Below are 26596 nucleotides of genomic sequence, written 5' to 3'. Positions count from 1 at the left end.
TAAATATTTGTTATTGAGTGAAGACGAGAATGAGACAACAATTTTATAACATGAATACGAGGACGATGATGAATTTTTTTTTTCTCTTTAGACGAGTATAGCATAACGAATCAGAAAAGGAAATATAACTTTTTATAAAATAAATAGAAATATTCAACTTCTACGAAGAATGCAACGGAAAACTAAATTTATAAGTATATAGTAATGTGTTTTTAGAAATCAACTAATTTTTGAATGAAGTAGTTTATGTAAAGATAGGTTTGGTGTAATTATAAGTAAAAGATAATAGCATGTGGGTTTGAAAAATTAAAATTAAAGTACATTGATGAGATATAAATGAGATAAGTTTGGTGGGAGTGAGTAGATGGAAAGTGGGGGCGTGTTTGGACACTTTGGCTGACTTGTAAAGCACATCTTTTGGGAGTACACTTTCCGTATTTAATTTCGTTTTCATAGGCTTTTCATTTCTTCTACGTACTTTTTTCCAAACACGGTCTTGCACCACTTCCATCCCCTCTTCGCTTCAATTACCCAAGTTAAAAGAAAAATCACTTCTTCTAAACGCAAAAAACGAAAAATTTCCCTATAATGATATTGAATATTATTATAGGGATCTTTCTGAAAGAAAAGCTTTTTTTTTATCACGAGAGTCTCAACGGTGATTTTCTTATTCTATTATTTTTACCATAGTGGTTTTTTAAGAAAATTAAAAAAAAATCTTAATAAAAAAAAGTCTTAATAAGATTTGATTTGAATTTAGATAATAAATTTTGTATTAAATAGAGATAATGTTAATAGTATATATGTGAATATAAAATTTATTTTATAAATTGATTTTGTAAAATTTAGTTAAATTTTTATTTTTACTTATATGATATCAAAATAATGAATTATAATTTAGATATCAAAATTTTTTGAGAGTATTGTTTAATTTATTGAGAGTATGCTCAAAATATATACTCTTTAATCTATTAGAAGTTTCGGATTAGCTTAATATAAAATCAATCTATAAATATATAAGAATGTAAAAGTTATTTTAGATATTGATTTTATAATTAGAATAAAAATTTATTTTCTAAAAATGTGACTCACTTCTAATTTAAAAGTTTAAGAGAATAAATTAGGAGTTTCTTTAATTTATTAACTTTTATTTAATTTAAGATTTAGTCTGGCATATGAATTTCCTAAAATTATAGTATAGAATTCCAACAACTATGTGTGCATGTGCTGTGCCTTCTTATCAATGTACCTGACCTCCAAACACACCGCAACATATTAATTTTACATTTCGATCTTCTTCCTGCACCCAAACAAAACACAATACCTTTTCTTTCTGTTGTTAGTCTTTGATTTATACGAAATTGCCAATTTTCACACTATTACTTCCTACTCTTTGCCTTCTCATAAACTAATCTCATCACACAACTTATTCAACGGAATCATAACAATAATACCACTCATAATATAATTTAATATTAATAATGTTTGGAGTGAGATCTTCATAAAATACTCCTTCATATATTTCTTCAAATTAGCTTAGGTATTTTTGTATGTTATGCTATAAAGTTCTTCCTTGTATGTTGTTTGGATATATTTGTCGAAGTTATTCTTACTTTCAAGTCACTAGAACTCATTAATTTGATAGTGTCACATTAAAATCTTAAATTTGTAATAAATGTAATAGTCTATTTTCTTACTTTTATTTTATTTATGTTTTAAAACAGGTCTGAAATTAATGAAATCATAATCATAATTCATGCTTGTTACAATGCTAAGTAACTGTTTAAAGATATGCTTACAGGAAAATCTGTTTGATCTTTCATTTTCCTATTCGTACAGTTATTATATTTGGATTGCATATTTTTCTATAATACTTAAAATTTAAAATATTACAAGTTTATATATATATATATATATATATATATATATATATATATATATATATATATATATATAATTTTTTTAAGGAGAAACCAGGTCCATTTAGTATGCTGCTGATGACACTTGCATAACCTTTTCACAAAAGTCCCTTTAATTGTAGTCTGTTAATCTTTTATGGGAAATAAATTATTGTTTTATTGTTTTTATTTAACGGCATTTATTTTTACTTGTTTTTTTTTCTCAATTTTTTTTCTTTCACATTCACTCGATATGTTTATTCCATCTTCAGCAAAAAAAAAAAAAAAACAAATTGAGCATTAACTATGTTTAAATGTGTTATTTAAGTTATTGTGAGTGAATAAATGGCGCTATGCCGAAAGGGTGAAAACATTATCAGCAATTATTATCAGTTTTGCTTGTGACTTTTCATTCTCAAAGAGAAATGTCACACTGTCAAGCACATTCTTATTCTTTTGGCCGTTCGATTAGTTATATTTTTCTTTTTCCCTTTTCTTTTTCTTTCTAAAACTCATTTCGTAAATTGATTTTAGAGAAAAAGTAAAATTTAAAATTCGTGTTTTAATATAATATTAGAATAAATTTTATAAGATTCAATTAAATTTAGATTTTGTAAAATTGAGTATTTTTCTAAGAAAAAAATGTAATTACATTTTATTATATTTCTTTCAAAAATATATAATATTATTTGAATAACAGTTCAAACGTACACACTTTATCCAGTAAAAATTTTAAACCTTAGTTTATTAAATCATGAAACGTCAATCTCTTTTGTTACACCCAACTCTATTAGTAAAAGAAAATGTGACGAATAATATAATAAAAAAGATAAACATAAAAGTACAAGAATAATATTTGTTTTTGGCTTTTCTTTTTTGTGTGAATAACAGAGAACAGACATGGAAAAGTAGCTGTAATTAACATAAATATTTCCTTTAATTATAAACGATCGAGCAAATAAATTAATTTCAATTTATCAGTTGCTTAAAGAATATCTCTTTTTCAAAACGTTATTTTGACTTTATCTTTTAGGGAATAGATTAAATAAAACAAACTCCATAACTGGTACTTTTTATGAAAAGAAGTCCTAATTACGTATTGTCAGGAAAGAATAAAAAATTCGAACTATATCTTAAATGATAATTAAAATCTTAAACACATAATTACGTGCAGTATTTGATAAAAAAAACTTTATAATTGAGAAAATAATGTTGGGTCAAATAAAGTTAAATCTTATAGACGTGGATTTTAGAGAAAAAGAAAAGAAAAAGCTATTTATTTTATAATGTCATGTCGTGGTGGGTGGCTCCATAATCTAAACCGTCAAACAAATGGTACTCTGTAGTTTCTCTCCTGTCATGTCTCTCTCTCCTCAATAATAATAATAATAATAATAATAATAATAATAATGTTATTATTATTATTATTATTAAAAATGTGTACCCTTATTTTTTTTTATGGAATATACACTACGTGAAAAAGAAATTGTAACTGTAATGTTAATACATGAATATTAGTTAGTATGTTTACAGTTGTTTTTAGTAATGAAGTAGTTTATTTTTATCATCTTTTTTTATTGTTATTGTATATATTGGTATATTGTTACATATTATGATTGTTATATGTTATATTGTTAAAGTTAATAAATATGTTTTTTTATTATAGGTTGGTAGAGAGATAAACTGGTGAAAATATTGTTTTGAGTCTCTGGTGTGGAAGAAGGGCAAGAAATGTGATGATAAGAGAGAAAGAAAATTAGAGAAAATCATAAAGAATAAGAAATGAATGAACTCCAAACAGATTCCTCTGCCTCTTCGGAGTTCGTCGAAGTTGATCCAACTGGCAGATACGGCAGAGTAATACACTCTTTCTTCTCTTTTTCTCTCTCTCTCTTTCTCTTATTATCCCTTCACTTTTTCATATGTTTTTTCTTTGGTTGCAGTACAATGAAATCCTCGGCAAAGGAGCTTCCAAGACAGTGTATGAATATTTCAGCCAAACCCTTTTGCTCCCATTTCTTATCTTTCGCAAATTCCCAATTTTTTGGGTGTTGTTTGGTTTTGTCCACTTCTGAGGATCATCTGTGATTTTCTCTGGCTTTTTGTTGAACTGGGCATTTGAAATTTTGTTCATTTATTTTGGATTTCGATTGATTCAGGTATAGAGCATTTGATGAGTATCAAGGGATTGAAGTTGCTTGGAACCAAGTCAAGTTGTATGATTTTCTGCAGAGCCCTGAAGATCTCGAGAGGCTTTACTGTGAAATTCATCTTCTCAAAACGCTGAAGCACAAAAACATAATGAAGTTTTACACGTCTTGGGTTGATACTGCTAATAGGAATATCAACTTTGTGACTGAAATGTTCACTTCTGGCACCCTTAGGCAGTGAGTTCCCTCTATTTTCAATCTTCTACTCCTCCTCTACATTACATGTATATATGATCCTTAACCTTTTTGTGCTTTTTGAGAACTTGTATTATTGTTTTATTTATTTTAATCATCACGATAGGTATAGACAAAAGCACAAAAGAGTTAACATTAGGGCTGTGAAGCATTGGTGTAGACAGATCCTGAGAGGGCTTCACTATCTTCATAGCCATGATCCACCTGTGATCCATAGAGATCTAAAATGTGATAATATTTTTGTGAATGGAAACCAAGGGGAAGTTAAGATTGGGGATCTTGGGTTGGCAGCAATTCTGCGCAAGTCTCATGCTGCTCATTGTGTAGGTATGTCTATTTCATGTCATATAAAAGAACCTAACAAGAAAAACCTGACCAATTCTAACTCCGGTTGCGATTAGTTCAGTTCATGGATGCTACCTTTTGAAAAATGGAAGTAACATATAAAAGCGTGTGATTTTTGGCTGGTGTTGTTAAGGTAATTAGGGGATGATTTAGGATCAGCAGTGCTAATTAGAGTTTTATCTGTCACTTCTGTATTTCCACAGGAACGCCTGAATTCATGGCACCAGAAGTTTATGAAGAATCCTATAACGAATTAGTTGACATATATTCCTTTGGGATGTGTGTGTTAGAAATGGTTACATTTGAATATCCTTATAGTGAATGTAGTCATCCAGCGCAAATCTACAAGAAAGTTATTTCTGTAAGATTACTTTCTCTCTTTGTCTCTCTCTCTTTAAATAAGTGATTTTTTCAGGAGTGGCAAGCTATAAACGGAATTTTACATTTCCAGGGGAAGAAACCAGAAGCCTTGTATAAAGTGAAAGATCCAGAAGTGCGAGAATTTGTTGAGAAATGTCTGGCAACAGTGTCTCTAAGGCTCTCTGCAAGGGAGCTTCTAGATGATCCTTTTCTTCAGATTGATGATTATGAGTATGATTTGGGGCCTGTGGAGAGTGGAGCATTTGATGGCAAGGGTCCTATTATCCATCAGCCATTTTTTAATCTTCACCGAAGCTATAGTAACATGAGTACTGAACACTCAAATTGCTTTGAATATGAAGGAGACTGGATTTCTCATCCGGTTGAGATTGAACCTAATGGAATTGAACTTTTCAAGTGCCGTGATGATGATGAAGCGTCCGAAGAAGATGTTGACATAAGCATCAAGGGAAAGAAGAAAGACGATGGTGGAATTTTCTTGAGATTAAGAATTGCAGACAAAGAAGGTTGGAATGTTGCCTCTATTGTTTTGGTACTTCATCCCATATAACTTGTATATATTAGGATGGAATTTAAGTTTGATAATTTGATTTATTTGTATGGCAGGACATATTCGAAATATTTATTTCCCATTTGACATAGAGATGGACACAGCATTAAGTGTAGCAACTGAAATGGTAGCAGAACTCGACATTACTGATCAGGATGTTACCAGCATAGCTGATATGATAGATGGGGAAATTGCTTCCTTGGTACCTGAATGGAAACCGGGACCAGGAATTGAAGAACCTAACCCTTTTGTAAACAATTTCTTTTGTCACAATTGTGTGTCTAATGATGCTTCTGGTGGGAGTATTATGGATTTTCATTCACATAATCAAGTTGGAAAGAACTCTCAGCTTCCTCAATGCTGTAGGCATGGTTGTACATCGATGCATGGCCGGTTCGAGGAGATAACATTCCCATCTGAGTATGACAATCATGTCAGAGGGGACACAGTCGCATCTATCGAATCAAACCAACCGGAGAGGCAGCACTATCAGGAGCTATGGAATCATCAAGAAAGTTGTGAACTGAGTTCAGTAGAGTCTGATCAAAGCCATTCTGATGAGCAATATGAACAGCTAGATAAATCAGTATTGGCAGAAGACAAAGGAAAGGGTGTTTTGGAAAACAAGTTTGCACATGATCCAGGAAACCCCCCACCAAGTTTATCTGGGAATTATTTGTCTACTATCAGTTTGTTATGTCCTGGTTCAGGGAGTGAATATGAGATAGAGGTTCAACAAGAACTGAGATGGCTCAAAGCAAAACTCCAAATGGAGTCAAGGGATCTCAGGGATAAAAGGTTTGGTGCAGCAGCCAAATCTTCTTCACATTCTAGTAACAAAGTCCACAAAACAGAACAAGGCATTGTGCTACCATTGACAGAAACAGTAAACGGAGTGAAAAATGGAATTCACTTGAAACCCCTGTGTAATTTCTGGGATTATGATTCCAGTTACCGTTCTCTAATCCAAAAGAGCCACTCCAATTTGGACATCCAAAGTCTCCAAAATTGTGAGGTGATGTGTTCTCACAAAGAAGGTATTATTATGGCTACTGCCAAGAGTTTTTACACAGGGTCACTTCGAGACACTCCATACAGAACAGTTTCCCTTCCCGTTGATGCTGTGGATATATAATTCTATGACACAATCCTTGAATTCTTTTGTGCATTATGTACATACAATTCTAGAGGCTATATGATTGCAAAACCCCCACTTTTTCCTTTCTTGGAATTTCAATTTCTCCACATAGATACAAAAACATTTTCTTACACAAACTTGTCAATATGCATCACAGTGTCGTATATTCAGAACATGACAGATTTTTTGGGTGAGGGGATACTGAGTTTAATAGCAATTTCTCAAGTCTATGCACTTCTGTGAAGTCGTTTAATAGAAACAATTACTAGAATTGCTTGTATTCTGTTTTTCTATATACGACTACAATAATTGAGTGTGCAAATTCAACTTAAATGCGCGTAGAAATTCAACCCAAATTGGTGACTGTCCGTTTGTTAGTCAATTACCCTTTATTTGGTTCATTCCTAAACACCAAACTTATTCCATACTAATACCTTTCAATCCAACACAAACTGAAGCTCTAAATTCCAAGCAGATAAACTAAGTATTAGCTGTTTCTTTGTAATTACTCTCATTTCCCTGTGTTATATACACATCTGTCAAAAATTAGTATTTGAAGTGAGAAACGTGATTGATTTTTCATGTGCATGGAGTTGAAGGGACTAAAGGGACATTGACAAATGACATTGCAATCAATTATTTGTTACTTTTTTTCTTGAGTTTGGTTTGTTCATACTGTTTGGCGTGTGAGTTCCCACTGTGGTTGGCCAATGGGATGGTTTCTGAACTTTTTTCTTTGCCATTTCTTTATGCACTCTGCTTTGAAAAGTATAACAATTAATTCAACTCAATAAATTGTTTTTTAGTTTTTCTATTTGGATCGTTTTCTTCTCCTTTTTTTTCTTAAGAAAATGTTACAGTGATGATAGAGACTTAGCACCAATGAAATAAAGTTATCATACATACCCATACAAAGAATCTGCACAGACTTAGTTCATTAATAAAACCTAATTATAGCTGTTGGATTATTCCTTTCGTTCCTAAATGCAAAATATTTGTAATTAATTCATCCAATTAAAAAAGTTATTTTAGTTGAAAACATTCAATTTGTTTATAATTGTAATATATTTTAAAATTTCCGTTAGATTATAGTACTTTATCTGTTCTAAAGCTGTGTTGTTTTAGCAATTTAGTTTTTTTCCCTCGAAATTATTGCATATATATATATATATATATATATATATATATACTTTTCAAGAAATTTATATTTGCATGATCCTGATTAAAAAAATTATTAATAAAAAAATCTTGTAAGATAACTCTCGTTTGAAATGCTCTAATTTTTTTTGTCTTGTCGTGTTTCCAAATTTACTAATTAGAGACTAATCATATTTATAGCATCTTCGTCACTAATTCAACCAATTATTGGATTTGGTAGAGATTACAAACACTCTGTTCGCTGTACAAATTGTTCCCATCACATGTAAACATTATACAACTAGATAAAATGTTAAATATCAGAGATTATTTTTATCAAGTAACCTCATTCATGTTGAAATTTTCTATTGAAATTTTCAATTTTTTGAAGATTAGCTTGATCATTACTAATTTGCATAATTAAATAATATTTCTTACAAATTTTAAAATCAATTAATAGTTACATTACTTTATTGGTTTCCCTATTAGTTTAAGAATTAAAATATTAGTAATAAATATTTTTCTTTTGGGGTAAGATTAGGAACAATATGCTTTTTGACTTATACGGGAAACACTTTTTTTTTTCTAAAGCTCTGTTCACTTGAGGGTATTTGAAGGAGATAATTTGGGGAGAGTGACTAAATGAATTTGAGGGGATTTGAGGGTAAATTTTTTGTTGTTTACTTGAGTGGATTTGGAAGTAAAGTTTGTGAAAATTAGTGTAGAATTTAATTTGACAGATCTAAAAAATATGTTTAATTGGTAGAAAGTAAAGATTACCAAAATACTCCTAGTTATTAAAGTAAGCTCATCAGACTTAGGAATCTCTTTGCAACTTTCACTTCAGTAACTTAGTAAACTCGTGAGTGCACAGTGTAGCCAACTTCTTTTATGAATTTATAATGCTTGGAATCAATGCTTATTAGTTAGAATCAATTATATTAAAGATGCAAAATTGGAAGTAGAATTAGCAAAATGTAGAGGGACACATCAAACTTTTGAACTGTCATCCCTCCAAATCTCGCCTGCTTAACGGGTAACTCAAAAGCAATGAATCCCCCGCAATTCTCTTTCATTCCTTCCGCGCATTTTTCTCTAAGTGAACACGACTTTCTGTTCTATTCTTCGCTCGCAATAATACGTAAACAGTGAATCATCCATGAGTGAACACAGTGTAAATCTAAAATAAATCTATTCTAGTTAGCATTTACTTACATGTTTATATATGTGTACACACATTTTCAATTTAGGTGGAAAAAAAGGTATAATTGAAAAAATAATTAAAATAATAGATAAATAGAAATCAAAAGATAAAATATCCCACCACTTTAAAAGGAATAGAGTAAGTAATTTACTATTTACATTTAAAAATATTTTTTCTCTGAAATTTTTCTCTACTAAAACATTTTGAGAAATAAAAAAATCAAAACTCAAGATTTAACTATGAAGAATTAAAAGTTTCTAATATTAATTTGTAAAATATTGTTATTTCCTTCTTTCTTTTATACTATTATATTTTCTTTGACCCTGCAACTTTTGACTCGTGGGAAAACTCCAACAATTCAATGGTATGTATTCAATTATCACAAGGCAGAACATAATAGGACGTTGACTGACTGATAATATTAGTCAAAATCATATGAAGGTCATGACAAAAAAAAAAGAAAATTACAAAAATCATCAAAGAGTAAGGAAAAATTACTGAAATACAAATATACGGTTTGTTTTCACTGACATTGGTGTTATTCTTTAGTATGTTTTATTTATGATTTTATGTATGCTATTCATTTTACTGAATTCAATCAGAACACGTTGTTTCTCATTCAATAATTGACATTTATAATTATTATTACTTTTCAATAATCACTTTAAAAGATATGTGAAAAGTGATATTTAATTTATCCATGATATGAAAAGCATCACACTCACAATATGTTAAAGTTAATAACTACGTGAAAATTCATGTGGATTAAAACAAACTCTTATTTTATGAGATGTTGGCAAGGCGTCAATAAATGTCTCCAGAATGATGATTGAGCAGGTGTGTCGGTCAGGAGTGAAATCCATTATAAAACAGCTATACTGTGAGATCAAAAACTAATAATTCATCCAACTAGATGATGGATTCAGTCTACAGCAATACCAAAATAATAATAATAATACATTGAACATTTTTATACTATTCTATTCTATAATCACAACTTGCCAAACTTCAAAGCTTTTAACTAATGTATTATTATACTGTCTTGCACGTAACAATTGTGGAAAAGTTCACAGAATTTAAAAGCAGAGCAATTTCTAAACAGAAAGGACAACTATTTCAGATTTCAGTGATAGAATTATTCTCTATAATATTGTACATATTCTTTAGAGTAGATCCTAGTGGTAATTTTTACAACTAATTTCATCAATATTTGATAGTAAAACCTTTGTGAGCGATTCAACGTCATTACTGACTGTGGCGGGAGCTGAGAATTGCCTTGCACATTGAGTAGCAGGACAATCTCAATCCTGAAGATGATCCCTAACTATGCAATTACAACACAGTTTCAGTTCATAGCTGTGGAAGGCCAGAAGCAGAACGCAAGAATGTCATCACAATCTACAATGGCCGCAAAAGTGGGTAATCTTCAAGTAATTCCCGTTCTGAGAGAGTATCGTTCTCATTCTGGGGTGTCCATAACACCTCAACTGCCTGTAAGTAATTAAAGCACACAGTGATGTCATTTAACCAACAATATCTACAAAGAACTATCAGATTAACATTGATCTTACCAATAATTTGCTCGATGGAATGGATGCAAGTTTCTGTAAAGCGTCCTTCAAGTTTCCACTTCCATTGATGGTAGGAAGTTTATGCTCTCCTTCGGCAGCTGCCAAGATTGTTATCTGATAAAATGAATTACAAGAAAAATTTAAGAACTGTCCTCATGGAACTTCAGTCTTCACCCTTATCAGATTGAATCAAATTTGGTCTAACTTTTTACTCAACCCAATTAAATGAGTTGAGTTGAGTTGAACTGAGTTTATCTCTTTCTAACTAGAACTCAATCCAACACAACCCAATTATATAATCAATTGAATCATCAGGTTGAGCCATTAAAAAAAATTATCGCTTAACAAAAAAACTTCCACAAATTAAATATGTTCAATATTTTTTAATTTTAACTTTCATAAGACAAACGACAATACTTATAGCAAATACATCAACAATATTATTACATGATAAAACATAAAATTGTTTTAACTACGCTAAATGTTTAGGAAAGAAGTATTTTTATTACATATTTATTACGTAGTTGCTCTGGGTGACACAAACTGAATTGATATAATCAAACAACATCAAGAAAAAGAAAAGGCAAAGAAAGAAAAAAGTATAAAAATCCAAATTTATTCGGTATGCATCACTTACAATTAGAAAATGTAAAAACAGTTTAATTCTTTAAGACAAAGGTCAACAGGTTCAATTGTGCTTGTCTACTAACCACCAGAATGGAAATACGGGTCTTGAAAGAGTAACAAAGATGAGAAAATTCTCCATTGGTTCAGATTGATTTTATAATTTTCCGTCTTATAATTCTCCATAGGCCAAATATTTTCAACATTTTTTCGATTGTTTTTCTTGTAGATATGGATGTTAATAAGATACTAAAACAGGTAAGAGGTGCCTAAAATGTAATAGTCAAAGGTGAAATCCCCCCAACTTCATACCTACTCAAGTTAATATGTAATAATATGATTTCATCACGTATCGCTACTCTTTAAGTTACTTGTAAGTGAATAGTTAAAACATGGAGAAGTAAAACCTATGCAGGAGTTGAAAAACATGGTGTTTAATCCAATTAGGTCCCGAAATCTTTGTAAAAAACAAATTCAAATTGGAATTTGTCCGTTTCATATTATTGTAATGTTTGTTGGGGATAGAGTACCCTCTGTACTCTAGTAATATATTTGTCTTCTGTTTACGACAAAAAATGCATGTGGGGAATGCAGCTTATTATAAGTATAAAATAAGCAAGTTACTGGAAAACAAAAATCATACCACGATGTATTCATTGCTGAACCCATTAGCTCTCTGGCTTCTTGTGCTTTGTCTCTTTATACTATTGACATTGACCAGAGTTTCTTCATCAAACTTTCCCCGCTCTTCAATTGAAAGTTGATTAAAACGTTTCTCCCCGTCTTCAATACCCCGCTTTATGTCCACCTACACAAGTGTCAATGTTAGATAATCCAGTACCAATCAGTGGTTTCTGCTGCAAACACAAGGTGCTGGCAATTTGATGTGAATTGTCCACAATAATGTGGGTGATATTTTTGTCATAATTTGGTAAAAAGAATGTTCGAGGGTTTCATACAAGACTGGGCGCAATTCATATGAGATTGAGAGTTCTTGGCCACATGGTGAAATCCAGATGAGGAACTTACAGAAGCGGTCCTATTTTGTTTTCTTTGTTGGGACGTGTAAGATGAGTTGACGAAATACAAAAGCAGAATGAGAGTCCAGTTAGTACAGAAGCAACAGTGGAGTGGTAGACCGGTATAGTTGCTATGTTTGGAAGTATTGTTGATGCTATTCAAGAAAAAATCGGGATGGAGCAATATCAAAAGGTGTCAATTCACCAGACGCTGCACCATGACTCCATTTTGTGCTTCTAGGGGAAACTAATGTTATGAGAAATAAGAAGAGTTTTGAATTAACTCGACTGAGTCTTTAACCCAGCTATATTTTTCAATTGATAGTCGTGGAGATTACATAGTAATAAATGACAAACACAGTTGTCATTGCATCTCTTACTGAGATGAAAAGAGAAAGACAATTTTTATAATTCAATGTGACTCTGGAGTAATTATGTTAACAGTGGCATTTAGATGGTCCTCTACCCCGAGGCTGAGGTGAATGTTTTAGGAGGTTATTGTTAGATAACCCACTATTTAGTTACGATGATTGAAGGTTGCCACATGTATAATAAAATGAAAACTAGAGAAAAAGGGATTTTGTCATTTATAGAGAAAATTATAATTGGAAGGGACAGACCCTCAATGTACTGCAGTGTTCAATCTGGTAATTGCGGTTCATCCCTATTTCTTCCTAAGAATATAAGTGTTAGCTTTATAGCAGCAAATGTTTTAGGGAAGGTGAATATAGAGTGTGATTGAAATTATATATACTCTTGAAAGATTTTTTATACATGGTCAAAATCTCAAACTAAATAAATATTGTATTCTAGTGTATACAAATCAACTTCACCGATAGCTTTTATTAAAGTATTATTTTGGCGACAAAATAAAAATAGTATAACATAAAGCTTATATTTTCTCAGCATAAAAGGGAACAATTTTAAAACATTAAACTAAGCTCTCTAGCCACTTCGATACTTTCTTTTAAATTTGGGACCTATGCTAACATCCTTTAAGGGATAGTTAAGCATACACAATTTATTCAAAATAATACTTCAATGCATCGGAAACATTAAATGCTAAACTTTCTACATTTGATTCTTTAACCAGTGCCCTAAGTAAGGACACTGTTAAGCATGTGCTTTTAAATTTGAGAATGAGAATATTAAAGTGGGATGTGGTGTATCACAGTTTCATCTATCACAGTATTAAGCAACAAAAATTAACATGATTTATTTAACAAAACAATAACACTAAGAGTTCATTTGGATAAACTTCTCTATAAAAACTTTAAAGCAAGAAAGTGAAATGATTTGTGGCATAAGCTAAAATTAGCTTATATACAGCTTAAAAGTCATCTTTTAGAGAAGCTAATATGAAAAAACTTCTACGATTTCAATTTTGCATAAATTATTTTTAACAAGCAGAAACTTATTTTATTTTTTTCTTTTATAATCCTAAAAGTGTTTATGAAGTTTATCCAAACAAATACCAAATTGTGGTGTCTGCTATAGTATCATGCAATTCTAGAAGACTATAGATTCAATTCTAAAATCACTTACAGATGAATACGCTGAGATACAGTAATCAGGGTGCCGAAGCAAAGCTAGGGTTGTCTCTGTAGCAGAAAGGAAAGTAACAAAGTAAATTACAAAAGAAAGTAGATTACAAAGCCAACTTGCTTTAAGCTACATTATTATAACTGTCATAAGTAATTTGATATTTAAAGTAAATATTCCATTTCAAGAATTTATATGTTTCCTGAACAATAGGTTTGATCTATATATCATTCCCTAGATGTATCCATGCTATGTTGACAAAAGCGTATATATTTGTTAAATGAAAAGGAAGACATGGACATATGATGTTGAAACAGTGTGTCTAAGTGACACTGCACAATTGGTTTATACAGAAATATTGTATATAATAACTCATGATTAGAGAATATTCAGTTTCCTCAAAATCAAATATCAAATCAATATACATTAAGTGTATAATATTTATTTCTGATTATGAACAATATTAAATCTAGAAGCTTTATCCTAAAGTTTGAATGGAAGTGTAATGAAAATCTTAATATTTACACATTAATCGAAGAATACATGCAATGCCTGAAACTAAGCGTTATGCTGTATATAACCTCGGGGTTCAGAAGTATTATGCAATGCATCTGACATTATTCTCCTGGATTTCCTTTTTTATTAAACATATTCTATTGGTACCGTCGACAGAATGCCAGCCAATAAAATACTTTTCCCAGGATTATGTGAATTCTATAAGTTGAAGCCCTCAAAACCCAGAACACAAATATCACAATGCAATATAGTTAACTAAAATAAATCCTCAATCCTTCATTGCTTGTTGCAAAAAATAGTAAATTTGAAAATAATAAACATGTTCACATATTTGGCTAACCTTACAAGAAAAAACATGTGATGAAAAATATACAATAAACAAGTGACTGAAATATTGCACATTTAGCAACTTCACCTGTCAACACAAAATGCAGCCCTTGTGGAGTTGATGTATCAGCAACTTCTGCAATCCTATTCAGATCCCTTTGAAGTGTGCGACCCATCCCCAACAATCCAACCTAAAATAACAACACCTCCATTGAACATTTGACATTCACCAAAGATTTAACCATGAACAAAATGAAAAAGAGTGTGCTGTACAATAATAGCTGACAAACAAGGCTTTTAACCCAATTAAAATGACAACAAATCTTGGCACCCAAACCATTGGATCATAAATCTAAGTTAACAGTATATGCTTTAGTGAGAGAAAACATGGTAACAAAGCATAACTTTAGATAACAGTAGTAACCACTTACTGGAAGGGCATGTAGCCAAAATGGTTCATGGCTTTATGCTAATGCCAGCAATCAATCAGGAAAGAAACTAAAAAGGGAGGCACGGATATTTATCTGAAAAACATGACCATGATTGAAGATTGACGATGGTATTTTACTCAGCGGCAGCAAGTACACTACCCTGAGATCAATCTGAAAAAAGACCTAGAAACTGAAAGAAAAATGATGAAAATCTGATCGAAAAATCTCTGTCCCTAGTCTTCCATATTGGAAATAGTAATATGAGGAATTGTCAATAATCCCAGGCCAGGTACGCAGCCACGGGCCATGCTTTGAGAATCTCTCTTTATCGTCTATCATTTTTACTTTCTACAACTACAACTCCTGTTTCCATGGCACATGTCAGGTGGCTTAAATTGAACAGCTTGTGACATTCCTGGTTAACATGTAATAAATAATAAATAAAAAATACAAAATGAAATAATATCAGCATCAAAGTTTTCGTGCTTGATAAGTGTCGCCCGTGTTTTCATTATCAGGGGTCAAAGGAACAAATTCATTCAATCCACAAGGAAGGGTACACTCAGGGATGTAGTTCCCGGTAGAGCATAAACAACTAGAAAACCAGTTACCCAATTTGAAGCTTTCTCTTTAGATTGTCCAATTCATGATATTTTACCTCTTAGATGTTTTCTTTAATAAACGTCAGGACATTTTACTTCTTCTCAATATCTGACAGAAGACACGTGAATTAGTTTCTTTACTCACTGATCAACTGTAATCTCTGACGCGTTCTTCAGTGCCACGACTTCTGATACAGCTTCACAGCTTATTTCAATGTATCCCTTTCACCCATCCAAAATTAATTTACCAATAACATGTTAGGCATTAGCCTTCACCTATCTCTCTCGGAAACTTGAAGGATGCAGTGTATTACAATACAAACAGATTTCATTATACAGTTTAGAGGGTCAATTTGTTCCATTCGAACCCTCTTTCATTCCTTTCATATATGCCATAAAATGCAACATTTCTATGGCCCTCTCTGTATTCCCTTGGCCTTACTTATACTTTCCAACCATCATCTCCTACAATAGTCCGAGTAACCTATTATTGTTTCCTTTTGAATTATTCTTAACATGCATCTAATTTCATTCAACAACTATTAGCCTTACTAGGCTTTTTTTTGTTTCTCGCAGCACTGCTAAGTGCCAGAGCAGGCACCCCTCCCTATGGACCAAGCCCTTCTACCCAAACCGACAGTGAGTGTCAATCCTAACCCCCATACTTAGAAGCCTCATGTCTCATCTCAGCAGAAGAAATGGATCTCCAACCTGCTCAAACTCGTACCCAACAACCCAACGTAAAAGAAAACCACTTCCATCCAAATTCACAAAAAACTTCAGAACCAAGACTAAATAAACTAACACAGTAACATCGGTAGCTAACAAATCGCCAACAAGTAAGCCCTCTAAACCCAATCCAAACAACAACAAAGTGTGAAACCTTTGGTTTAGAAAAGTAAGACCAGCTGTTTAGCTTTCAGACTCAAAACCACAACACGTACAAAAACATGACGCATAGCTAATTACAAAGAGCAAAAAAGATAATGAGTAAAATAAACTAAAAGTTGTTAAGTTTGGCAAACCTGAAGCTTTAGCACGGTGGTTTTGTCAGCAGCAGTAAGCACACTACCCTCGGAGCGATCCGAAAGAAAGCCAGAAACCAAAACAAAGGCCATAAACCCCGCTAAGATAAAAAAGAAACTCGAACCCGCACCCACTCCCACCCCTACGGCGGGCCCCACATAAACCCCACCGAACGGAGAAGGCGCGTAATACGGCGCCGAATAGGAGAACCCCGACCCCGAAGTTCTCGGCACTGAATAACTCCTCGACGAAGAAGAAGACGAAGAAGAAGAAAACGACCTTCCTCCCATTCTTCCTCCAGAAGCCGCGAATGCAGAATTTGGATCGTACATTAATAACAGCCCCACCAAGAGCGCGGCTATTGCCGGTTTCTTCAGCTCCTTCAACGTGTTCGACAGTGTGCTCGAGAGAACCTCCCACGCCGATTGCGAACTAGACATGTTTTGGGAATTGCGCGATGAGAGACATTTTACAGTGAAAACGCGGCGTTTAGAGTCTGGTATTGGAACGAGGCTATCGAAGTTCGTGCGACGAGGAAGAGGAGGCAATTGGGTGGATTTGAAGTGGGAGAGATTCGGTTGGAGCAAGAGCGTTAATGGCATGGTCATGGAATCGAACTGAATTGGATTGAAATGAGATGTGATTGGTTTTGTAATGAAGAATTTGGGTTTTGAGGAAGAAGATGAAGAAGGTGGAGAAGATATGTTGGTGGGTTTTGAAAGAGAGGAAATGGAGAATTGAGATTTGTGTGTAAGGCTTGGCCATGTAAGCAGGGATGGCCCGTGTTTTCACAAACCCATCTCATCCCCAAATCTCTGTCCTTTTCACCGTAATTCTGTTTTTCATTTATCATGGCCACGTGGCTCAATCCATATTGCATATCCCTGTTTTTTATTTTTTTCTGTGTTAATTATTAATGTTAACTATTACAACAACTACAATTTTATGCTTCGTGGATTTTTCTAACAGACATTTCTTTTTGTTTAATGTTTCTCTAGGTTCTTATTTTGGTCCAAAATTTTAATTAAGTCTTCTTTTTTTTATCGTCTCAATTGGGTCCTCATTTTTGTAAAATTGTAACAATTAAAGGCTTGCCGTCAAATTGGACAAACTGCCGTTTAATTGTGCGTTACGTGGCAGCATGGACAGTGTTTTCACTAATCACACGTGGAATTAAAAAAGAGTTTTGTATTAAAAAATATGAGGTTAAATCAGCTTTAGGAAAAGGGCATAGTGGGAAAACTCATTATGATTCCCACTTCAGTAATTAGTCTTCCCCTTTCCTTCTCACACACAACCAGAGTGGCGGTGGCGCTTCGGGAGGCGGAGTGTGAAGCTGCGCTTCTCCTCAAGTGAGTCCTGCGCGGTCTCAACGTGGTGTGTCCATGTGATGCGTTGACCGCGGAAGGCATCGTGGACGGTGTGGTTCGGGGCGACGGCGAAGGAGATGCGGTTCGAGGAAGGCAAGCGAGAGAGCGTTAGTCGGCAGCACGCGGCGCCAGGGGCGTGGTTTGTGGCATTGAGGTAGAGGTGCACGTGGCGGTAGAGGTCGTTGAGGTCGACGCCTCAGTAGCCGTTGAACTCTGGAATCTCGAAATAGGAATATGGAGAAAGCAGATCTTGCAGAGATTCATATAAGGAATGGAGCAATGAGAGAAGCTGGGATGGGAGAACGTTTTGGAGCACGGTGAGTAACCCTAACATAGACCACATTTGTGATAATATCTCCATTTTTGTGTGATTTAGTGTTTTTCTTGATTGGGATTTGAGAAGCGGTGGAAAATTGGAAATTGGAAAATGGTTTTGAATGGTGGATAATATCTGTGGCCCCCACACCCACCTTCTCCTCCAGGACCTCCTCGTCCCCTACACTAAACCCTCCGTCATGGACGTCAAAATTGGCTCCCGAACCTGGCACCTCGGTCACTCCGAAGACTGCATCGCCAAAGACTACATCGCCAAATGCCTCAGCAAAGACATAACCACCTCAACCATTCCCCTCGGCTTCCGACTCACCAGCGTCAAGGACTCCCTCTCCTCCTAGGAACCTTCCAGAACCTTCCTCCACCAGACTCTCTCCGCCGAGGGCGCCGCCCTGGTCCTCTGTAAATTCGTCTCCTCCTCCAACTCTGACGATTCCCGTTTCGACCCCGATTGCGACTTTGCGGCAAAGATTTTCGACGCCGTCTTGGAGCGGTTGGTGGAGTTGAAGGAGTGGTTTGAGGTTCAGATTCTGTATCATTTATGTTCTGGTGTTTTGTTTTGGTGTATGAGAAGGAGAAGGGGAAGAACATGAATGATTGAAGTGGGAATCATAATGAATTTTCCCACTATGCTCTTTCCCTAAAGCTGATTTAACCTCGTACTTTTTAATACAAAACTCTTTTTTAATTCCACCTGTGATTACTGAAAACACTGCCCATGCCACGTAACGAATAATTAAACGGCCGTTTGTCCAATTTGACGGTAGGCCTTTAATTGCTACAATTTTACAAAAATGAAGACCCAATTGAGACGGCAAAAAGAAAGAGGACTTAATTGAGATTCCAGACCAAAATAAGGACCTACAGATACATTAAACCTTTCTTTTTCTATTACTTTTAATAAAAACATGGTATGAGTTTGTTTGTTTTTTTATAAATAGTATGTTTACGATAAGAATAATATACATCTAAGTATTTAACCATTTATATTACCCTTTCATTTTGTAAGTTTCTAAGTACTTTTAGTGTTGGTCCTTTATTTTTATTTAAACGAGACTTATTATGTCGTTATTTTTTAACTAATACTCAAATTTTGTAAATTTTACTGTAAACAGTTACACTTTAGGAAAAAAAATATTTACAATTCATTTTGTTGAATTTTAAAAAATATCAGTTAGGTTCACGTTCAGGTTATTAGATAAAACTTTAAGCTTGATTATTACGATATTAAAATAAAATATTTTATTATAAATATTCAAAAGAAAAATAAAATATTGGTTACGAAATAACACTTTAAGCCCCTTAGTTGGATTACTACGATATTCAAATAAAATATTTCATTACAAATATTAAAAAACAAAAATAAAATATTTCGTTATGAATATTAAAAAATATATAATATATATCATGGTGAGATATTAAAATATATATATATATATATATATATATATATATATATATATATATTTCATTATAAATACTAAAAAAAAACAAAAACAATACAATATATTACAATAAATATTACTTATATATTCTCAAACAATTATATTATGGTTTTATGATAAGATTACTAACATAGTTTGATACCGTTTAACTATTCACACAATTGACTCCTTAATCACAAGATATGTCTTTATCAAGTATATCTTCATTTATTCACATCATTAAAGTAATTGTGGCAAAAAAGGAAACAAAACACATAAAAAACAAACAAATAAAAAAGATGAACTAATTCACACAAAGAGTATCATATATAAAACATATATTTCAGGGTTATAAGATTTTATCAATCATTCATTAACACATACAATTTACAAGAGAAAACTATAAAAATACTCAATTACCCAGATACAAACATTGATATCAAATCTTGAGGGATTATTTAACACTTCTGGTGGTCTTTATTGTTTTTCGGAGTTATTATTAATATATTTCACCCTGCTATACACAAAGTTAATCATTAACCGTTTTTGCCAATATTAAACCCGTAAGTTAGGAACTCTCGCACCTTTCACCACATATCCCATTTTACTTTATCTGAGTCTGAATGGTTATTACAGTGATAGGATAATCTCCAACATCTGAACTCCCAAATTAATACATAAACTACACAACAAATGGGATTTTCCCCACAAAATTCATTTCTCTAAAACAAAACATACTTTACTTCATCCTTATTAACCATTATTTCATACAAAAATTCATTCATATACACAAAACATTTATACACATATTCGGAAGATTGAAAATTCATTCACTTTATCTTAGCACGCAATACCATCTTCTCTACTCAAACATTTTTGGAACGAAGTTTGACGACTATCACATGTAATCTTTATTTGTTACAAATGCATGTTAATTAACTACTTTAGGTATGATTTTCGTTTGTTTTGACCAAATATTTTCGTGTTTTTCTCCTTCATAGGCACATTTTGCTCTCTCTCTCATTGGTGACAAAACTTTATTTCGACGAACCCATCCATCTTTTGAAGGTTAATTTTCGTTTTCGTTTTGAAAAACTTATTTCTTGAACTTGTTTGTTATTTTTTTTAAGTTGTTTGTTATTTTTTTAACTTGTTTGTTGTTCTTGTTTAGTTGAAAATGTTTGTTGTTGTTGTTTGATTGAACTTGCTTATTGTTTGTTATTATTGTTTGTTGTTGATGCTACCTTACACGCTCATAGTTTATGCTTTATAAAATACAAAAAACTAACATTTATTATTTTTCTGCTTTTCAGGTCTCGTAGAGTTGTAAAAAATGATCACAATTAATTTTAAAAAACAAAAAAAATTAATTAACCTAGAATATTTACAAAATTCGACATTAATTTGCTTTACTGTAAACGTCGAATTATTATATGTTTGACGTCAAATTAACGTCTCCCGATATGACCGATATGACGTCGACCTCAAATTCAACATGAAAGGCCAAAAAACACCTTGTATTAGTGACATTAATATACCATATAGCTTTTTTTATTCCAATATCAAACCAAACCCACAAATTTTAATAATGTTTTTAACAAAAGAGAAACCTAAAATAAGTCAAACATAAGAGACTAACTTTTTTAACTACAAATATCAAATCAAATAACGCATTGTTCAAAGTAACAAGTGTCTAGGATTTGTTATAAAAAATTTAGTTCGATCTGAGAAAGCAAGAATCCAAATTTTCCCAAAATGACGAAGATTATAAAAAAGTAGTGGTGCCACACGTTGGAAAAGTGACGCTCGATGCTACAATACCCATGAACCCACTTATTTTAATGCACCCTATGGTTTAAAAGCGGTGGCCAATGCCCATAAGACATTGGTCATTGTCTTAATGATACTCGATGATACTACAAGAGTGTCTGACAGTGGATTAATACCTAAACCCTTTTTGAGCTTTGATCGTACAATTTGACTCCTCTTGACAGTGGATTAATCCTTGTTTAGTAAACTTTCAACCCCTTAAAAATTTAGGTTTTAAGCTAAAGTTTGGTCATATTACTCAATTAAATAATCCCACGCATTACAACTCAGAGACAAAAAAACTCATGCTTTCAACATATCACAATACATATGAATACACACATTTAAAACATATTAAATCAAACTCCATATCACATTAAATCATAATTCAACAAAAATACATATAATTAACTAAGCACATTAACTTTAAACAAGTATAATTATCTTTCATCACCTATGAAAACAATCTTTAACAACTATAACCGTCTAAACCACCTTCCACTCTACGAATGTTCTATCTACACACAAAGACATCACAAGAACAACCAAGACTTGTCATAAAGACCATTGATTAACAAAAATTTGTATTGATGATTTAAAGAGCACATGCAAGCAAGAAAAGCTCGCATGCAAGACGAAAACTAAATGATCATAGGAAAAGGGGAAATCAACGACTTACTCAATCGAAGAAACTAATCAAATTGAATAGTTCATCACAATATCATTTCAAGGATATCTGATATTCAATTTTAGATGAAGGAAGGGTGTGAACTCTTAGAGAGAAGTGAAAGAGTTTCAAACAAGTGATTTTTTAGAAAGTTGTTATATTTTAAAACAATGAAACTCGTTTATAAAATTTTTTATTTATATAAATCTTTTTAATATTAAAATAATTGAGTTTTATTATGTTTAAATACTATCAATTTTAAAATATAATTTTTAAGGTTCTTACATTAAATATATTTTTAATCTTTAAAATGAACGCAAAATTTAAATTCGTCAATCTCTTAAACTCTGATATGTCAATTTGACATTTGAACTGAAACATGCTAAAATGGTAAAAACAACTTAAATATTGTCTTTTTTTTAACATAGTTAAATTAAATAGATTATATTAATTTATTTTTTAATATTGAGAACCAAAATGTATGAACAAATTTTAATTTCACATAAATTAAATTTAATGACTGAAATATATTTAACCTATATTCCTTAAAGGTTAGCAACCGTGGCAATAAAAATTGTATAGCTTATTCATGCCCACAAATTCTTCCTGCACACGTTCATGCACATGAAAAGTTTAATTTTATCACTATTTTTAGATTAAATGTTTTGGAAATATATAATTTAAAATACAAAAATTATATTCCCAGTTATAAATTTATTTGCTATACAATCTTTGTATTCTAAGATATGTAATTTGAAATATATTATTATTTCAAATTATACATTTCCAATTATGTTTTTGCAATCCAAAATATATCTGTCCATCATGAATTCACATTTCAATATATAAAATAGAAAATGCATAGTCTAAAATACTTTTTTTATTTCACCTTCTTACACTTTGAATTTTTTTTATCAGCTTTTGAGTTAAAAAATAATAATTTTATTAGCTTTTGAGTTTTTGAAGTGGTAATCGTGATATATTATGAAAAATACAAATGAGAATAAAAAAATACACACTTTTTTATTGTAATTATGTAATACAAAATAAAAAATTCTTTCAAATTATATATTCCAAAATAAAAAAATAAAAAGTAAATTTTATAATGTATAATCCAAAATATAAAATTTATATTATAAAAATATACAATTTGAAATACACAATACATAATATACACAATAAAAATACATTTTCAAACATACTTATAAAATTTATATTTCAGATTCTACAACCAATAATATAAAGATAAAATTTAAGAAAAAAAATTACATTACAAATTCTATAATCTGGTAGGCAATTTTGTATTACACTAGCTGTTATATTAAATAAACGGTGAAGAGATATTACTTTTCACGATTTCACATTGGAGGTAAAGATTATGATAGAAAATGCGCTATTAAGGAAAAAGAAACTTTAAGCATGGCAAAAGAAGTGATGGCCCTTGCCAGGTGTGAAGAAAAGAAGACAAAATTGGAAAAGACTGAAAAAATTTGCTTATATTATTTTTTTATTAAGGGTAAAATGGACATTTCATCTTAGATTGAAAGCTGGGTGTGCAGAAAGAGTTGGTTATGTCAGATGCTGGTAAAGATTTTTAGTTTTAAGAACCAAAAAGCCCATACCAAAAAACCCATATTACTTACGCGTTCAAAGTTTAGCCCAGCCCGTTTGCTATCTAAACCCTAGTGTTTATAAAAAGGTTAGGGTTTCGCTCTGTATTTCTTAGTGTGCGTGTTGTGGAGCTGCTGTAACCGCATCTGTGTGAAGTTCTTCGGTGCCAAACCTCACCCAACAGTATGGCGGACAAGGCTGTTACAATCCGAACTCGCAAGTTCATGACTAACAGACTTCTTTCCAGGAAGCAGTTTGTGAGTTTTCCTTGTACTTTTTTTTTTTCGATACAAATCTGCAAATGCAAATGATTGTTTAAACTGCATTTCCGAGTCTTGTTTATTTTTTGTTTCTGATTTTTGTTGCTGCTCACATATCCGCTGTATGATTCTGACTGATCGGTTGTGCTTTTGTGTGAGAATCGTGTATATTTAATTGAGCCGTGTGGCTTGACGAAGCGATTTTGTTTAATTGCCTATTGTTAGAGCACTTTTGATCTGAATCTATGCAACGAGAGGTGTGATTTTCACATTTGTATGATTGTCAGCCAGTAGGTGGTTCGTGTTTCTTAGTTAGTTGTCTACTAGGTTATGGAATGTGGAAGTTGTTTTCCTAATTAAAGCTTGAGTGATTCTTAGCGATGACACCACTAATCCTTCTATATATACATGTTTGTGTTGCAGGTTGTGGACGTACTTCATCCAGGGAGGGCAAATGTTTCCAAGGTATTTTCGTTTTAGATTTTAAGTATTTTTTTAAATAACTTTTTAGGGAATTCAGAAACTGTCAATATCCCTTGCTATCAACTGTGTCAATTTTTGAGATGTTATTCATTGACAATTACACTATGATTTTTTGAATTAATTTGTTTTGTGTCTATCTTGAAATAATAGGCTGAACTCAAGGAGAAGCTTGCTAGAATGTACGACGTCAAAGACCCAAACACTGTGTTCGTCTTCAAATTCCGAACACATTTTGGTGGTGGCAAATCTACTGGTTTTGGTTTGATTTATGATTCAGTCGACAATGCAAAGAAGTACGAGCCCAAGTACAGGCTTATCAGGGTGAGTCAACAATCAGTAACCTTACCTGAATTTATTTAGCCTGAAATTTTGTGTTGTGATCTCATTTTGTTAATGCAATATCACTGTTACTGTTATTTTTCCTTACATTATTGCTATCACCTGTTCCAGTAATTTTTCCTCCCGGTGAGTCATTTTTACTGCAAATACAGATGTGACACTGTAATTCATTTCATTGTTTCAAGACTGTTGCCATTGTTTTAGAAATAAGTATTTAAACTAGTTTCTTTGGAGTATAAAGATGGGTTATAATTTTCTTTAGAAACATTAGATTTATTTAGGTTGGTAATGGTTACTGTTGCCATCCTATTCTTTTTTACTATGAATTGATTTCATTATGTTTTATTTTTCGACTTAGTGTTAGCGGCATCGAATATATTGTCATCTGCGTTTTTGTTTTCTTTGCTGAATGAATTTTGTAATATACATGTCTAGCAGCAGCTGCTGCATCATTTTGTGCTAGCATACTAATTTATATCTATTACAGAATGGTCTTGACACTAAGGTAGAAAAGTCGAGGAAACAAATGAAGGAGAGGAAAAACAGAGCAAAGAAGATTCGTGGAGTAAAGAAGGTAATTTTGTATTAAATTATAAAATAAATTATAAAATATCATGATTTGCTTGATTAAATGATAAATAAAATATGGCATGTTTTATTTTGTGCAGACGAAGGCTTCTGATGCTGCTAAGGCTGGAAAGAAGAAATAAGATATGAGAAATCTTATTTCGATTCTAAGGTTATATTGGTTTCGGTGCTTTGTAGTTGTTATTTTATCTTATGCTAGAATTATAGAATGAGATGTTTTGGCACAAGTGTTGATCCTTATTTTATTTTATGTTTGCTTATAACTTCATCATATGTTGAATACTAGCAATTGAACAATTTTGAGAGCTCATGTTTAACTTTGCTTTCTAATATTTGGTAAATTGAGGTAGTGAGTTATATTGCGAAATCTTATAGAATATCATTAAAGTTCAACTGAGTAAGTGTTTTTATTCATCGATTCTGTATACCTTTTCGATTCAGCCTGGCTTAACCGAAGTTGTGTATGAGGAAAATACAAAACAACGCTACTTTAGCCTCTTAAGTGTCAAATAACATTGAACCCCCTTGTTTTCGCAATGTGTTTAGGTGCAGACACAAAGCTGAATTTCATGTGGTAGGGCAGAGAAAAAGATTGAACGCCCTTGTTTTACCTTATGACGTTGTTTTTAATCGTATACTTGGTTCAAGAGCTAAAGAAAAAAGTTTAGAGTGAAGGCCTCTTGGCATATTTTAGTAGTTTTGTCTGGAGTAAAGACTCGAAACGGTTTTGAAGATGAGTTTGAATGTTTCCTACAGTTTTGGTCGCAGCTTTAGTTAAATCGAATTGAAACTTATTTTTTTATGACGGTTCTTTTCCTGGCAATTTGTTATTTTTTATTTTTGTTTGAATCATATTTATTCGTATCGAATTAATATACTCGAAGTTTTTCGTACAAACCGAAGATGTTAATGGAACTACTTTTTGCAGCTGTTGTTTAGCATGTCGTGTTGAATATCTAGAAAGTCGACATGTTATGTAAGAAAAAGTAAAGCAAT

At 32.1% G+C, this 26596-nt stretch overlaps 3 protein-coding genes across 3 annotated transcripts; 2 read left to right on the top strand and 1 right to left on the bottom strand.

Moving 5' to 3' along the window:
- Positions 1-3570: 3570 nt before the first annotated feature.
- LOC124824778 (putative serine/threonine-protein kinase WNK9) lies at positions 3571-7012 on the top strand. Its single transcript, XM_047297283.2, has 7 exons — positions 3571-3755; positions 3842-3879; positions 4058-4285; positions 4410-4630; positions 4852-5009; positions 5100-5535; positions 5636-7012. Exons 1-7 carry the CDS (start codon positions 3681-3683, stop codon positions 6712-6714), a joined length of 2235 nt encoding a protein of 744 aa, XP_047153239.1. The 5' UTR covers positions 3571-3680; the 3' UTR covers positions 6715-7012.
- Positions 7013-9937: 2925 nt separating this feature from the next.
- On the bottom strand, positions 9938-17464 carry LOC124824776 (myelin-associated oligodendrocyte basic protein). The gene is made up of 6 exons (XM_047297282.2): positions 16716-17464; positions 14746-14848; positions 13818-13873; positions 11897-12061; positions 10630-10743; positions 9938-10549 (listed from the first exon to the last, which is right to left on the bottom strand). Exons 1-6 carry the CDS (start codon positions 17322-17324, stop codon positions 10457-10459), a joined length of 1140 nt encoding a protein of 379 aa, XP_047153238.1. The 5' UTR covers positions 17325-17464; the 3' UTR covers positions 9938-10456.
- A 6564-nt stretch (positions 17465-24028) lies between these two features.
- LOC124824775 (small ribosomal subunit protein eS24z) lies at positions 24029-25930 on the top strand. Its single transcript, XM_047297281.2, has 5 exons — positions 24029-24187; positions 24614-24655; positions 24824-24994; positions 25500-25586; positions 25681-25930. Exons 1-5 carry the CDS (start codon positions 24116-24118, stop codon positions 25720-25722), a joined length of 414 nt encoding a protein of 137 aa, XP_047153237.1. The 5' UTR covers positions 24029-24115; the 3' UTR covers positions 25723-25930.
- The last annotated feature ends 666 nt before the right edge of the window (positions 25931-26596 follow it).

This window comes from Vigna umbellata, chromosome 5 (assembly GCF_029865625.1).
Source record: "Vigna umbellata cultivar VRB3 chromosome 5, Vumbellata_1.0, whole genome shotgun sequence".
Lineage (NCBI taxonomy): Eukaryota > Viridiplantae > Streptophyta > Magnoliopsida > Fabales > Fabaceae > Vigna > Vigna umbellata.
This window is presented reverse-complemented; position numbering and strand designations above follow the sequence as displayed.